Below are 15,661 nucleotides of genomic sequence, written 5' to 3' on the forward strand. Positions count from 1 at the left end.
CCACCATTTTTGTTCTCCATCTCTCTTTGCCCGTTCCATTATTCAATATATTTCCTTCACATCGTGGTCTACTGTGATCAGAGTTCTTTGTCCATTCTCTTTGGATTACTTCAATAACCGTTTCAAGTCATCATGTTGTAACAACTTCTTCACCATTGCAATATTCATTCCACTATGAACTGGTAGTAAACCTTGGATCTGTGTGTAATCAGATTGTAGTAGCTGATATGAGGTGACAGGTACAATAGATGTAAAATCACACCCTGTTATTTTGGTGAAGTTACAAATACAAGGATTAGCATGAGTTCTAGTATCTATGGTATCGATATTAAACACATTAAAATTGCAGTGCGTCCTCATGTAAACACAGCCTTTTCCTATATGGATCAATACAGTTTCAGGTTTTTAGTTAGGATGGATTTCAAAATGACATACATTCTGTTCCATGTCAAGACAGATATCCTGGCCCCTGATGGTATTGCTTTCACAAATAAATCTTCGTTGAGTTCTTACTGTACAAGTGGTAACATAAACCAGTTCTCAGCTTCAAGATAGGCCCATTCTCAGTGGTCAGTAAGGTAAAGAACAGACTCATCATGATTTATACCTAAGGCAATTATGGGGTATATAGTGTACACTGATGCTTGGGCTGTGGTCATCACAAATGCTGTGGCAGAATCTTGTATCATGTCATAGGTGAAATTAGCCAAATTCTACCAAGACTGGAACCACACAGTCACATACTGGAAAAAACATAATTTACCTCTCACAAGTTCACTATTCAGAAAACAAATTCTTGCAAACTTTGTTGAATTTGCAGTTCTGCAACATATACTTTCGCTTACAGAAGTAGCCATGGAGAGCCCAAATCAAAATTAGTGCCCAGACCTCTGCTTTTCAAGGAGATCTAGTGCTTTACCTTGTACGTTGGTTATATTAAAACTTAAATATTCCACTTCCTGTTTTTCAGACAGCAGCAGTCTCTGCCAGCCAAAAAAAACATCAGAAGTATTTCACAATGGATGTAGATGATGAAGAAAACATGAGTAAGATGTTTATTTACACTACTGAATTATGCAGTCGTTTCAAAGGTTACCTTTTCTCATAAACCACACAGATGACTGAAGGAACTTTGAAGCATGAATTAAAATGATTTTTGTATGTTTTTAAATATAGGATATAAGCATAATTAAGAGCTTTTGAGTAGAAAGTGTTTTTGAAGTATACATGATTATGTGCTAGTCCAGTTATAACTTATGTCTACAAAATATTTTCCTGTTTTGATAAATAGTTTGGTATACTGCATTAACACTATTCATGAGTACTATGCATCCCAGTCTGAGTGGCATGTAAGACCCATCCTGGGTTGTAGGTGTACTGTGTCTTAGCTGCTTTTCTGCAAATTCCTTTACCTCACAGAAGAGCTAGCAACAGGGTATAAGGTTGCCCAAGGTAGGCTGGGTTATCTTGACAGCAGATTTGTGCAGAACTCTCAGGATGGGAGCCTTCTGTGTAATTCTTGTAGGCAGATCATTGTGAGACTTGATGGAAATAAAAGTCATTTTGACATGAAAAAGCCAGACAATTAGAAAGGTTGAAGGCCAAGACAGTACAATGCATCAAGTGAGCATTTCTAACAGAAGACATTTCATGTAGCTAGTAGCATACAACATTTTAATGTTGGCTAATGTGATAATGAGTTCTTCGAGATTTTTCATTTGAATAATCTGGTGTTGTGTGAGGTTTGATTGTCTGCCAACGGTGCATGTTGTGCAGTGAAAGATACCTCAGTATCCTGCCATCAGGACATTTGTACTGAGGTCCAGAAGGGTAGTATTAGGAAAAATATCTTATTTTTAAATCATGGGTAGCTTTTCTGTTTAATAAAGCAGGATGCTGTTGTCAGATGTTGTATCTATATTGATGCTGCTTCAAAGAGCTGAATACACAACAGCTGTGATCAACTTGAAAAGGCTGCCTAAAGTATTCAGTACTTGAGAATTTAAAGACTGAAAAATGTATAGACTTGAATATACATACATATATAGAATCATAGAATATCTCAAGTTGGAATGGATCCATAAAGATGAATCCAACTCATAACTCCATGTCAGACCACCCAAAAATCAGACCATATGTCTGAGAACTGTCCAGATGCTTCTTGAATTCCAGCATACATGTACATATATAAAATATAGTGTTAGTTACTTTTATAAATCTTGTGTTTTGTTTGTTAGATCTATCAAGACTGTGTATGTAATCTTGTTGTCAACTGCAAGAAATTGGAAAAAAAAAAAAAAAAAAAAAAGGAAAATGTCTGTTACTGGATGGAGAGTTTTTTTTTATTTTAATAGTTCAGATGGTAATCTTCTTACTCATCAGACCTCTCCTAATTACTGTACATGCTTGACAATGTTTTAACATTTACAATTTTAGTTCTCCTGCCTTGTTTTAGCTGTGATACTGGCAGCACACCGAATCAGACACATGAAATGAGCTGAGCTGTGTTTTAGAAAGTGCATGGAGTGATGGTCAGTGCCTTCTGTGTACTCTGGTGTAGAGCAGCAGAATTTTAAGTACTGCTGCTCCTAGCTTCATGGAATCCTGAGTCAGACAGAGATTTCAGGGTTTCTCATTCCCTTCGAAGTGTGTGGGAGACATCTCAGAGTCTTATGGTCTCTAAAACAAAGTGTTAACAGAACAAAAAAGAGTGCAAAATACAGCAAAAAGGTAAATCTACAGTGTGTCGTGCTCCTTAACACCCAATGGATTTCTGCTCAAAAAGTGGTGGATGGGGGGTGACAAGGGGGATACATGCATAATCAGGAGCATTACTGTTATTAGAACCATAACATATAGAAATCAACAAATTAAAAACAACATATTAGGTGAGATTAGCGGATGGGGATTCAAAGCAAGCAATGGGATATGTTTTCATTCAGTGTATAATGAAACTCAGAAGTGATACCAAGAGTATGTATGGTCTTGAACAGCAATTAGAAAAAATGGGGGAAAAAAAGACATCTGCAGCTCCCCATCATGCCTCCTCAAGGACACTTCAAGAGCTGTAGCACCCTGAAAGCTTGGAGATTTCTCTGCGGTTGTGCTGGGATCTTGGTTCTGGTTTTACTCTTCTTCTGAGGTCTGCTATTGGCCCCGCAGGCAGTCAGTTAGCTTTTGAGCTAGATGAGGTAGTAAGCCCATTCTGAAGTCCTCCACCATGATAAGGCTTTGCAATAGAGGCCTGGTGGAATGAGAGCCCTTTCTGAATAGTAGGGAGGAGCTGGAATGGAGGAAGTTCAGGATGTCTAAATATGAGAAAGAGTATGAAAGGTGACTTCTCTGACTTTAGCAGGTGGTCTTAGCTAATACTACTTTTTGACTAACCTGTCAGTTCTTTTTCAGCCCAAAGGTAATTAGGGGAACTCACAGCTGCTGAGCAGGACGGACTAAAGGAAAATTCTGAAAGGAAATCTTCTCCCTTATCCTGGAAAACAGATGTTCTTTCTTCCAGTTCAGCACTTAATGGGATGAAACAAACCAGAGCCTTCTGGTTCACAGAGAAAGACTTTTTCTTTCCACCATGTGTAGGGTTTTGATTTGGATCATCTTAATGATGTGAAAATTTGCCTACTTGCATAGTGTCTGGAGTTTGACACTGGCTGCTTGCTCCCCACTTGCTCTCTCTCCTAGTTTCTTCCACCCTACAGATTCTCTAAAGTTAACATGCCTGGTAACTTGCAGGCAAGGAGCAGTTTTCTTCCCTTCCTTTTCCTTTCTAAACCAAAGTAAGCATATGAGTTTCTTTTCTGCCCCCTGCAAATCCTCCCTCTTTAACAGGACATGATTTCCAGTACTTGTGTAACGAAATTGACTAAATAGTTCCTCCAGCTGTTGAACTTGGAAATAAAACTTCTCTTTGTATGTTCAGTTGCTGTCTGCTCAGCTCGTATTTTCCTTACGTGGCTTCCACAGACACTCGTTATAAAGAGGAAAATGCAAACAGAAGCTGTTTTTTGGCTTTAACTGAATGAAGAAATCTGTTTAGCTGAAAAGTTACGTTGTTCTGCAGGAAATTTATGTTGCTTCTAGTAAGAACAATGTTTGAAAAGCACTGTTTTAGATAATTTTAGATGACTTCTGAAGATTACAACTTTAGGTGAAAAATCAATGTAAGGAAGTTTAAAAAAATTTGTTCTATTTTCTTTAAATTCTTTCACTGTAGTAAGGTAAGGAGAGATAAACATGAACACTGTATTGACTGTTGTGTCTCCACACAGCATGTTCTGCAGACAGTATAATTTGTGGCTGAATATTACAAGAGATTCTTTATTAAATTTAGCAGATTTCTAGCTATGAAATACTCCCGAATGTTTCATGTATCTGTACAGTATTTGACTGGAATTCAGTGTTAAATACTGTACAGTTCCTTGTTACACTACTAACAAAAGATGTTCTGCGTTAGGATTTTTTTTTTTCATCTTTCTTTTTTCTTTTTTTTTCTCTTTGAGCACCGAAAGGAGTAACCTATCGAGCTTTTGCTGGAGGATGTTATAAATGAAAATTTAGTAACTATTCCATCAGCTTTGTAAGCTGGGCTAAGTGATGTGTGCAGGGTAGTGAATACTTAAGAAAGCATGATTTGAAATTTGTTGAGATCTTCCATCTTCATTTGCTCCAATTTCAATAAATATTTATTACCTATTATCACTGTGAATTTAATATAGTACTAGATATTCTGAAGTCTTGGAACAGAAGAGTTAGAAACACTTGACCAAGTAAATTTGCCTTTTCATTCATGAATGTTGCTATAAAGCACAAATAAGTCATTTCATTCTTTTTTTTAATCAGAGTAAAAATTAGATCTTTCCCGTTACAGCAAGTGTAATTCTTGAAATATATATCCAACATTATCACTGCCCCAATTTTCTAGTTAGAAAATAAATCATTGCATTAATCATTAATGCTGCAATACCACATTGTTTTTCTTCCCCTTTAAAATAGCATCATTGTGATTGTGTAGATTTTGTCACACATTTTGTGTTCTGTGTAGTCTTAAAGAGACAATCTTCATTATTTGTTTTAAAATCTGAGAGAGCAGTTTTTTACTTTGCAAGAAATTTAAACACTGCATGTAAATGGCAAAAAAGGTTTCTCAATCAAAGGCTGTGTGAAAACATATGTATAGTAGTTTTCTGGTGCAGTCTAAGTTAGACGCAGAATTTTTTAACAGCTGTGTTCAGTGTATGCTGCTAAAGGGTTAGAGTTGCTGTGAGAAGAGCTGTGCTCTATGCTAGCCTTTGTTGAAGACTGGGAAGAGCAAAAAAAGGATTGAATTTGGAGAATATGGCATAGCTACAGAGAAGCAAAACATACAGTTTTCAGTCAAGGTGTCTAGCTAACAAAGAACTGCTCTGTTTTTCACAACTCAGATTTTATTTATGTTATTTCTTGAATTGAGCAAATAAAATCATGTGAGACAGAAATGCAATATGAATAAAATAAGAATGAAGTATAATTAAATGTAAATCTCCTAGTATTGGTCTGAAGTATCCATTTTTATTTTACTACTGTTAGTTTATCCTACAAATAATACAATGTTTTTCTGTTTTAAGGCATTTTTCACTTCAAATGTAATTTATGAGTAAAAATTTTACTTCAGCATCAGTTTCAGTTGAAAAAAAAGCTTCCGTGTTTTATTGTCGTATGAAAGTATCAAGAGCAAATTTGAAAGTCTTGAATGTGTTCTTTGTTATTAAGAGGTATTGCTCTCCATTTATGCTGCAAAAGCTTTAATCTGTGAGCACACATCACTTAACCAATTACAAAGAGAGATAAAGGAATCTATAAATTTTGCATTTACAAGATCCTGCAACAAAGGCATTGTAAGTTACTCTTTCTGGGCACCGCAGGTTCAAGCAGCACTGATGTTAAAGAAAACCGCAACATGGACAACGTTCCCCCCAAGGATGGCAGTGCACAAGGCACCGGGGAGGGGGCTCAGCTCTCCAATGGTGGCAGCAGCAGCAGCAGCAGCAGCAGAAAGCGGCCTTTGGAGGAAGGCAACAATGGCCACTCCAAATTTCGCCCTAAGAAGAGGAAGAAAACACCAGGTCCTGTCTTGCCAAAGAATGCCCTGATGCAACTTAATGAGATCAAACCTGGTTTACAGTATAAGCTGCTGTCCCAGACGGGGCCAGTTCATGCCCCAATGTTTGTGATGGCTGTTGAGGTTAACGGACAGGTGTTTGAGGGCTCTGGCCCCACAAAGAAGAAAGCCAAGCTCCACGCTGCTGAGAAGGCTCTGCGGTCATTTGTCCAGTTCCCAAATGCATCAGAAGCACACCTGGCCATGGGGAGGACTCTCTCTGTCAACACGGACTTCACCTCTGACCAGGCAGACTTTCCTGACACGCTTTTCAATGGATTTGAAACTCCAGTTCCTTCTGATGCTTCCTTTTACCTAGGGTCCAATGGGGATGGCTCCTTTGGCTCCAGCAGGGAGTATGGTCTGCCATCAGCTGCTGTGGCAAGTAGCCTTACTCAGTTGCCTCTCCCTGCATCATTGCCATACCCGACCGCGAGTGGGAAGAATCCTGTAATGATCCTGAATGAGCTCCGGCCAGGCCTGAAGTATGAGTTTCTCTCAGAGAGCGGGGAGAGCCATGCCAAAAACTTTGTCATGGCTGTCGCTGTGGATGGGCAAACATTTGAAGGATCAGGAAGGAATAAAAAGCTTGCGAAAGCTCGGGCTGCTCAGTCAGCCCTGGCATCCTTGTTTAACATGCAGCTGGACCAGACTCCATCTCGACAGCCCATTCCTAGTGAGGGGCTCCAGTTACATTTGCCACAGGTGAGAAATCCTTTGATGTTTGCCAGCACATTTAGATGATTACCGAAAATAGCCAAGATGAATTGTTTTGAATCAGCTTCAACATTTCTGCTTATTCTGCTTGTATAGATGAGAGTGTGTGTGTGTGCATGTTTGTGTGGACATACATGTATTTGTAAATACGCACACTACATTAGTTGATCCATTTGTGGCTTCCGACAATTGTGTGCAACATTCCTATTCTTTTGGATGGAGATGAGGTTTTGTTGCTAATGCTTTCAGCCTGTATCATCCCACGTAATAGGGCACAAAGCACAGCTTGACAGCAGTTTACATTACTGTTTGCACTGAGCAAAGATTGAGCCATAGTTTACTTGTCTCAGGCAGCCGGTGGAGTTCAAGTCAGCATTAATGCTTCAGGTGGTATTGCTATCTGACACAGTCATTTTTACCAGAGCAGAAGATTATCTTCTGCAAAGTGAAGTTGTTGATGTTAGCAGAGTTGAATCATAGAAGTCAAGGACAGGTCAGATGAGGCTAACGAAGCCATCACTCATTTCCAGGGTCTGAATGAAAGTCAGACCGGCAACACTCGTGTCCATAATCTGTGGTTAAATAACTGACATCTTAAAGATTGTGCTCTAATAAAATTAATTAATGACTATACTTAGGCAAATAAATGTGGATGAGAATTAATTTAAATCAAATAAATAAATGTATTATGTAAGCAGCTGGGATAAATCTGAGAAGCCTGGATTTCTCTCTGCCATTCTTGCTACTTTCTTGCCAGCTCAGGTGTTTGTATCGATGCACAAGTAGGGAAGGTAACAAACATACCAGACAGAGACCAAAAAATATAAAGAAGTTGGAATGGCATAATTCTTACATTCTTAATGATGAAAAATTCTCACTTGTTTGCTTTTGCTTTACTCCTGTATAAGTGCAGTAATAATTAACACCGTCTTTCAATTACACCGATACAGTCTTTTTAAGGATATTATTTTTAAGGATATTATCTGCCTGCCTAAATTCAAATACTTTCCTGTGAATTCCTTGCAATTTTCTGTTTGTTTTAAAGATAGTTTCAAGTCATTGGCCTTTGTTATCTTTTAAATTTCATTTAAAATATTGTATTAGTTTGATTCAACATTATTCAATAATGTTGAGTTAAAAGAGTATAAATATATGTGACTATTTTAAGTGTGTTGTTTCCTGTAGTTTCATGGACAATATGCGTTTTAAGAAATTCCTAAATGCTCTCTCTCAATTTTTTTTAATAATCTTGTACAGTATTGCATTATTGATGAATGTTTCCTCCTTTTTGAAATCTAAGGTTTTGCTGTTGCAAGTAGTTGTGATTTCTTTAGCTATTAAAGACTGCTTTTAAAACAGAGCTTTTATAGGTGTATTTGACATCAGACACCAAAAATTTTCACTGCCATGAATCATTAAAATGGTTAAAATTTGAACTGCAATAGGAAGGAGAACAGAATAAGAAGTGATATGTACCAGAATTGTTCAGGGCAACTTGTAAGTCCAAAGTAAGGATAAATCATTATATTCCCTCTCAGCTCACTCTTTCGTTGTTCCATGGGCTTAAAGATGTTTGTCTGGCAGATGTATAACAAATTAGTAAGGAACTTTAATGGACCGTGTGACAATGCTAGGTTTTCTTGCTTTGTGAGGTTTTGTCCTGCATTCTTAGTCCTGTGAACCACTGTTTGTTGCCTCAGAGTGCCGTGTCACAGGTGGGCTGTTGCTGTAGATAGGTTGTGCATGATATGCAGAAATTTTGTTGCGTTCATTTGCCCTGATGGGGCATTAGAGACCAGCACTATGAGTTTAAATAACAAAGAAAACATGCAAACTATTTACAACTCCCAGCTGTCATAAACTGACCTTGATACCCATATTGTGTACACCAAATCATAACTTAGGGCCAGCTTACATTTTACCTGTCTTACTGCACCCCCATAAAGGCTGCTCCAGTATGAAACAGAGATCTGTAGTGTCTAGAGGTGTAATTTGGATTATGCAGGCTGCTGGTGGTCTGTCGTATGGACCCCATTCAAAGCCAGTTATTGATTTTGAGTCTTTTGATCAGTTTATAATTAGGACATTGTTGACTTCCTACATGTCATTGTGTTTTATTATGTTTTATTTATAATTGACTGTGAAGTTACTGGAATTAAATCGCGGTCTGGTACATTATAGAGAATAATCAAGGATTTAAGCTTTTGTGATTTTTTAGGAGCTGGTGTTAGATCATAGAATCATAGAATCGTAGAATGGCCTGAGTTGCAAAGGACCACAATGCTCATACTGTTCCAACTCCCTGCTATGTGCAGGGTCACCAACCATCAGACCAGGCTGCCCAGAGCCACATCCAGCCTGGCCTTGAATGCCTGCAGGGATGGGGCATCCACAGCCTCCTTGGGCAACCTGTTCCAGTGCCTCACCACCCTCTGGGTGAAAAACTTCCTCCTAATATCCAACCTAAACCTCCCCTGTCTCAGTTTAAAACCATTCCCCCGTATCCTATCACTATGCACTCTTGTAAGCAGCTGTTCCCCCTCCTGTCTACTATATGCTCCCTTCAAATATTGGAAGGCCACAGTGAGGTCCTACTTCATTTATGGGATTTGTTGTTTGTTTTTTAACAATGATTGCTCTTCTGTGGTTAGTATACATAACGATGTTAAATTTGGATATTGTCTTGAAATCCTAAACATTGGAGAGTACAGGAGCAATGTAAATGAGGGCGGGATTTGTACTAATTTGTAGACAAAATAAAATGCTGATAATGGTGATTGTGTGAGAAAATTTGCATGTGAGTAGTTACACACCTTCTGGTAGCTGCAAGCTCTCTGGAGGAAATCAAAAGTGGAAATACACATGTAAGCTATCGAAGATTGGTGGAGGTCATTATATTAGACATCAGCTCATAAAATAGATATGGGTATTGCTTTCTGGTCAGCACAGTGGATTAATCAATGTCCTGTGATTTATAACATTTACAGCCAGTCTGTGCTAAGCAATCTTGTTTACAGTTTGACCTTTTGTGAGTGGTGAAAGACTTGCCTGCAATAAGGAAAATATCTTTGTTCAAAAAATGACTTAAACCCGGCTAGAATTTTGTCATGTACCATGGAGCAGATGAAGGTAACCTGCTGAAAATCTGGCCTTGGGCTTTTATTACCTTCTCAGCTAGTGTGTTAAAGTGGGAGAAATTGTCAGTCCTGCATGTTAGGGTTTTACCTCTCCAAAACAAAGAAAATATTTTTATGGCCAGTTAGATTTTGTAAACTGATAGCCATCTTGCTTTACCTCCCATTCCACTCAAGCAAGATATCCTGTATTGTGCCATAAGTCACAGCAAATACTAAAGGGCCATAAAATGTGGACTTCGGGTTTTATTCTTTTCTGCAAATGACAGCTGTATCTTTCAACATATTCAGGTTAATATCATCAGAACATTTAAGAGTCTGATTTGGCATTAAATCAGACATGTTGGACCTGTGGCCCAGCACAGCTTGCAGTGTGACAACTCACACTATAAAGGCGGCAACCCTGTCAAGTGACCCAACCTGGCCCCAGGTGTGCATTCAGCAACAACCAGACACTGGTGTGCATTTTGATACATTGGCTAAACACAGTCAGTGTTTCTGTGAACAGAGAAAAATGTGAGTGTTGATTTCTGCTTTGATATGGGAATTTGAGGATAGGTTTCAGGATTGCAAAAAAATCATCAATTTATGCTTGCAACTACATTTTCTGTCAGTATAAATACATTAAGTTAAAATTTTCAGGTGGAATCTATAGAGATGCAATCGTATATTCAACTAAAAAAATTTGTATGTCTCCTTAACAGACTTCCATAAGACCTCTCTTAATAGCGAAAATGTTTCTCACTTTGCAGTCACACCTTATTCATGTCATTGCTTTTTGGCAGTACATACATTTGTGATTAATTGACAAGGATGAAGCACAGAATGAGTAATATTTCATCAGAAATCTCTGATGGACCCGTTGATACCTCACTAAGAATTGCAACCACTGCCACTGAACTAGACTCATGTTAGTTTCACAAAAACAGTCAAACATCCCACGTGTTTTTTTTGTTTGTTTTATTGCTTTCTTTTTTAAAAAGTTTCAATAAAAATATTAAGAATTAAAATGTTTTGTTACTTATGTATTAAATATATTATATGAGAGCTGCTTTGAAAGTAATGCCTCCTGTTTTATTATGTTTGCTTATGATCATAGAATCCTTAGAATTGGAAGGGACCTCTGAGGGCCATCCAGTCCAACACCCCTGCAATGCACAGGAACACCACAGCTAGATCAGGGTGCCCAGGGCCTGATCCAGCCTTGCCTTGGTAGTCTCCAAGGATGGGGCATCAACCACAATGCTGAGCAACCTGTTCCAGTGCCTCACCACCCTCAGCATAAAAGATTTTCTCCTTATATCTACCCATCCTGAGCTTGAAGCCATTTTCCCTTCTTCTATCACCACAGACCCTGCTGAAGAGTCTGTCCCTTTTTGTCCTGTAGCTCCCCTTTTGATATCGATAGGCCACTTAACTTGACTGGTCACTTTGCAGCCTTCTCTTCTCCAGGTTGAACAGCCCTAGCTCTCTCTGCCTGTCCTCAATGGAGAACTGTTCCATTCCATGGATCTTTTTTGTGGCCCTTCTCTGAACACAGTCCACCAGGTCTGTGTCTCTCCTGTACTGAGGAATCTCTGTCTGGGTGCAGTACTCCAGGTGAGGTCTCACCAGCACAGAGCAGAGGGGTAGGATCACCTCTCTCACCCTGCTGGTTGTACAGCTTTTGATGCAGCCCACCACTTGTCACCATCCCCTTCCAGACATTAGGCCATTGACCACCACTCTCTTGGTACAGTCTTGCAACCAGTCCTTCATCCATCGAACAGTACACCCATCAGATCTCTGTCTTTCCAACTTGGAGAGAAGGATCTTGTGGGGTACCACATCAAAGGCCTTACTAAAGTCAAGATAGATGACATCAGTGGCTCTTCCCTTGTCTGTTGATGCAGTGACAGCATCATAGAAAGCCATTAAGTTGGTCAAGCAGGATTTGCCTTTGGTGAAGCCATGCTGGTTCTTTGATATCACCTTGCTGCCTTCCATGTGCCTTAGCATGGCTTCCAGGAGGATCAGTTCTATAATCTTCCCTGGCACAGAGATGAGACTGACAGGTTGAAAGTTCCCAGGTTCATTCTTTTTACCTGTTTAAAATTTCGGTGTGATGTTGCCCTTTTTCCAGTCACCACAGATTTCACCTGATTGCCACATCTTTTCAGATATCACTGAGAGTGGCTTTGTGGCTACATCAGGCAATTCCCCCACAGCTCTGGGATGAATCACATTGGGACCCATAGACTTGTGGATGTTCAAGTTCCTCAGGTGGTTACGAACCTGATCTTCACTTACAGTGGGAGGGATGTTGCTTCCCTAGTTCCCTGCTACTAAACCAGTTGTTTGAGGGCTGTGTGGCAAGCAGTTATCAGAGTTAACAGAGGCAAAAAAGTTAAGTACCTCAGCCTTGTTTGTTGTTACCAGATATCAGAGTCAGGTGGTGGTGGTATGGCAGTGGAGGTTCAAGCTGTGAGAAGCACTCGCAAGCCAATAGCTGAGGCTCAATCAAGAGTCTCACTAAACAGTATTTTATTTTGCAATTGCAGTGGTAGGTGTTCTGCAAGCAAAAGTGCCTGCTGTAAAGAAACAAAGCTCTTACATCTCTTAGTTCCCAGTACTGTGTCCCTCCCCTACTTCCAGGGTCACATTCTCTCCTGTTTGCATATCATGTGTGCATCCCCTTTGCAGGTAGTTGACAAAAGTCCATCTTTCTTTGTCTCACCAAGTAAGCAAAATCCACAAATTAGTTGCCTCTCCAGTTTATCCTGCCATGTATCTGCCAGATAAGTTTATTTCTTCTTGTGCAGTTCTGGATACAGATGTATGTCTTAAAGATGTTACTTTGGTTGCCCCCACCTCCTTTCCAGCAATCTTCCCAAGGCAGGAGAGTTAAAATGCCAGCCAGATTTTCCTGTTAGCTCTAAAAATGACATTCTTTCACAGTCTTCTATTTCTCAAGAATACCCGTTTCCCACAGACAAACACTTACCTGGTATCATGGATTCCGAGATATGTCCCTTTTGTATCACATTCTATTTCTTCTGCAAAAACAATATGTTGTCTCCCAGAATTCCCCCTTACTTTTATTTACACAACTACTGCTTTTTGCAATTTCTATTAAGGCATGGTTCTGTAGGTGACTTCCAGCCTTCACAGTTCTCTTCTGTGCAGAGGTTGTCCTGATCACCATTTTCTACTTCTTCCCATAACATCAACATCTTTACAGTGGTGGCCCTACTGACATCTGCTTAGATAGGGTGGTTTCAATTAGCCACTGGACCAATTCTTTAACAAAACGGATAGTTCAGTAGCCAACTGCTGTTAAAACCCCTGCTACCACAAAGATATAAGTATGGATACTACTACTCCTTTCCATTTACCAAACAAAGACTCTAATCATCCAGTAAGTGAAGTGTCTATTCCTGAATTCTCTGCCAGTTCATTGGCCAGAGTGGTTTGTCCTTGCAGTGTCCTAATTATGATGCCATTTGAAGCAGTATTGTTAGGAATAAAGGAGCAACACTGACCGCCTAGCATCACACAATCTCCTCCCTTTTCAGCCAACATCGTGTCTAATGCTATCCTATTTTCCCGTGCTATCCTACTAGTGGCATCTAATTGTTCTGCAATCTTTTATAGCATCTCTAGTATAATTTATGGACCTCTGCAAATTGTAGTAAATATAATTGATCCAATCTACATTATTATTAATAGTTATCTACCAAAACAGTCTCTGGTGTCTGAGAGAAGATACAGAGGAAGGCAACCCAAATATAGTTTTGGAGGAAAATATTTTTAGTTTCAAACTGGGGAACAGTTTGGTAATCCAAAAAGCAGCTCATAAGGTGAGACTCCCAAATCTTTCTGTGAAGTAGTTCTAATTCATTTTCATTTCTGACTGCAAGACATCTTCTTTAGTCTTCTCATCAGAGACGGTTTCCTTTTTGGTGCCCTTTTACGTGCTTTATGGCAATTTTCTCAGATAATAACAAGCTTTCCAAAACCTGTCAAATCAATGCCTCATGGGACAATTCCTTCCTTCTATTGTTTATTAAACCCCTTTCTTCCCAATTTTTTTTTTTTTTTGAATTTTTGACTCCATACACATATCACAAGTCTGTATATATAGTTCACTGTTTTCTTTGTAACACTTTTAGTGCTTGATTTTATGCATGTAATTTACAAGTTAGAGCTGATCAATTAGCAGACAAACATCTCATTTCCTCAGCTTTTCCTTCTGTCTCTTTGATGATGGTGAAACCATTAGACCATCTTCCATGTACCACTCTAGAGGATCCATCTATAAACTATATTTCTGCTTTATTTAAGGGTATATCTTGTAAGTCTGACCTGGTCTTTGATAATTGATTAAATATAAACAATTATGTTCCACATAATGTTCACTCTATCTTCAGTTCCCTTCAAAAAGAAGGAGGCGGGATTCAGGATAGACAGTGACTATAGCTAAATCATCTCTTTCTATTAATATGGCTTCATATTTCAGTATCCTGGAGTCTGTTAGCTGCTTTTCTGCCTTCTGAGTAAAGCATATTCTTTACTTGGTGAGGGTCAATTGTCCTCCGAAGGTGAATTTCCTGCTTTCTTCCAACAATAAGGCAGTTGTTGCCAGTGCCTGAAAAAATTCTGGCAATCCACAGAATACAGAATCTAGTAATTTAGACAGGTATGGTGTAAGTTTTCTTTTGTCTTCCCATTTTTGGGTTAAGACTTCTAAAGCAGCACCCTCACTTACTGGTATAGAGATGAAACGGTTTATCCACGGCAAGAAGAGCCAAACTGGTGTGTCACCAAATCTTGTTTCAGTTTTTCCACCATTTCTTTTGCCTTCTTCTGTCTAATTTAATACATTGGATTCTTCTTCCAATAGTTTGAGATGAGATTTCTGTATTTTTTAAGCATATGTTTTTATCCCCAGTCTACAATACCCAGTTAACTTGGAATTTTCTTAATTTCTTGATTGTTCTGGGAAGATGAAGTCACACAGTCTCCTGAATTCTTTCAGAGTTTATTCTCCATTTGCAAGTTTTCCTTCAGGTGAAAGAGATAAGTCTTCCTAATTTAGACACAGGTATGCTATACAAGTGCCTCTCTTAAATTTGCAAATATCTTGTTTTTAAAAAAGAAGAAAAGTTGAAAAGAAATTAATTCTTAGTACGTAGTAGCCAGGTAGTTCATTTGACTGTTATAAAAGGTTTCCATGTCGATTTGAAGAGGCTGGGTTTTACACTGAATTCTTCCTGTCAAGTCCAGTGTTGATGCTGAAATGATGTATTTTGAGGTTTGAGCATGAAAATATTGACCCATCTGTTTATTCAGTTCTGCTAAGCCTCAGGTGTTCATAATATCATGAACATTAGATACTCTGATGCTTGTCTTAGGGCTGTGTGACCCTGTTTTAAAAGGTGTGAAGCACACAGAACTCTATGACATATAAAGAGTGTTCAATGTGCCTGAAATTTACACCTGGCCCTCCTTGATGTACTGAAGATGCATCAAAATCTTTGCCTAGTTTCAAAACGGACAATGCAAGCAGTTTTAATCTGTTGTGTTGAATCATTCAAAAATGCAGATCTTTATAACATAGCACTGTTGTATTTTTTTAAAGGTTGTTTAATTTTCTAATGTGCATTTCTGTGTGATCCAACAG

At 38.8% G+C, this 15,661-nt stretch overlaps 1 protein-coding gene across 8 annotated transcripts in view; it reads left to right on the forward strand.

The window, feature by feature from the left end:
* ADARB1 (adenosine deaminase RNA specific B1) overlaps window positions 1–15,661 on the forward strand; it is a 78,775-nt gene that overhangs the window by 33,785 nt on the left and 29,329 nt on the right. For 5 of the 8 annotated variants that reach the window (XM_052674537.1, XM_052674536.1, XM_052674542.1 and 2 more), the window contains 2 exons: window positions 971–1,046; window positions 5,913–6,853. In XM_052674537.1, coding sequence (XP_052530497.1) covers window positions 1,019–1,046; window positions 5,913–6,853 — 969 coding nt within the window. In that variant the 5' untranslated portion in view covers window positions 971–1,018. Of the gene's footprint in view, window positions 1–970; window positions 1,047–4,511; window positions 6,854–15,661 lie in introns of all 8 variants that reach the window. The other 3 variants (XM_052674539.1, XM_052674540.1, XM_052674541.1) reach the window with 3 other exon arrangements.

This window comes from Tympanuchus pallidicinctus, unplaced genomic scaffold (assembly GCF_026119805.1).
Source record: "Tympanuchus pallidicinctus isolate F22 unplaced genomic scaffold, pur_lepc_1.0 scaffold15, whole genome shotgun sequence".
In the NCBI taxonomy this organism is placed as follows: Eukaryota; Metazoa; Chordata; class Aves; order Galliformes; family Phasianidae; genus Tympanuchus; species Tympanuchus pallidicinctus.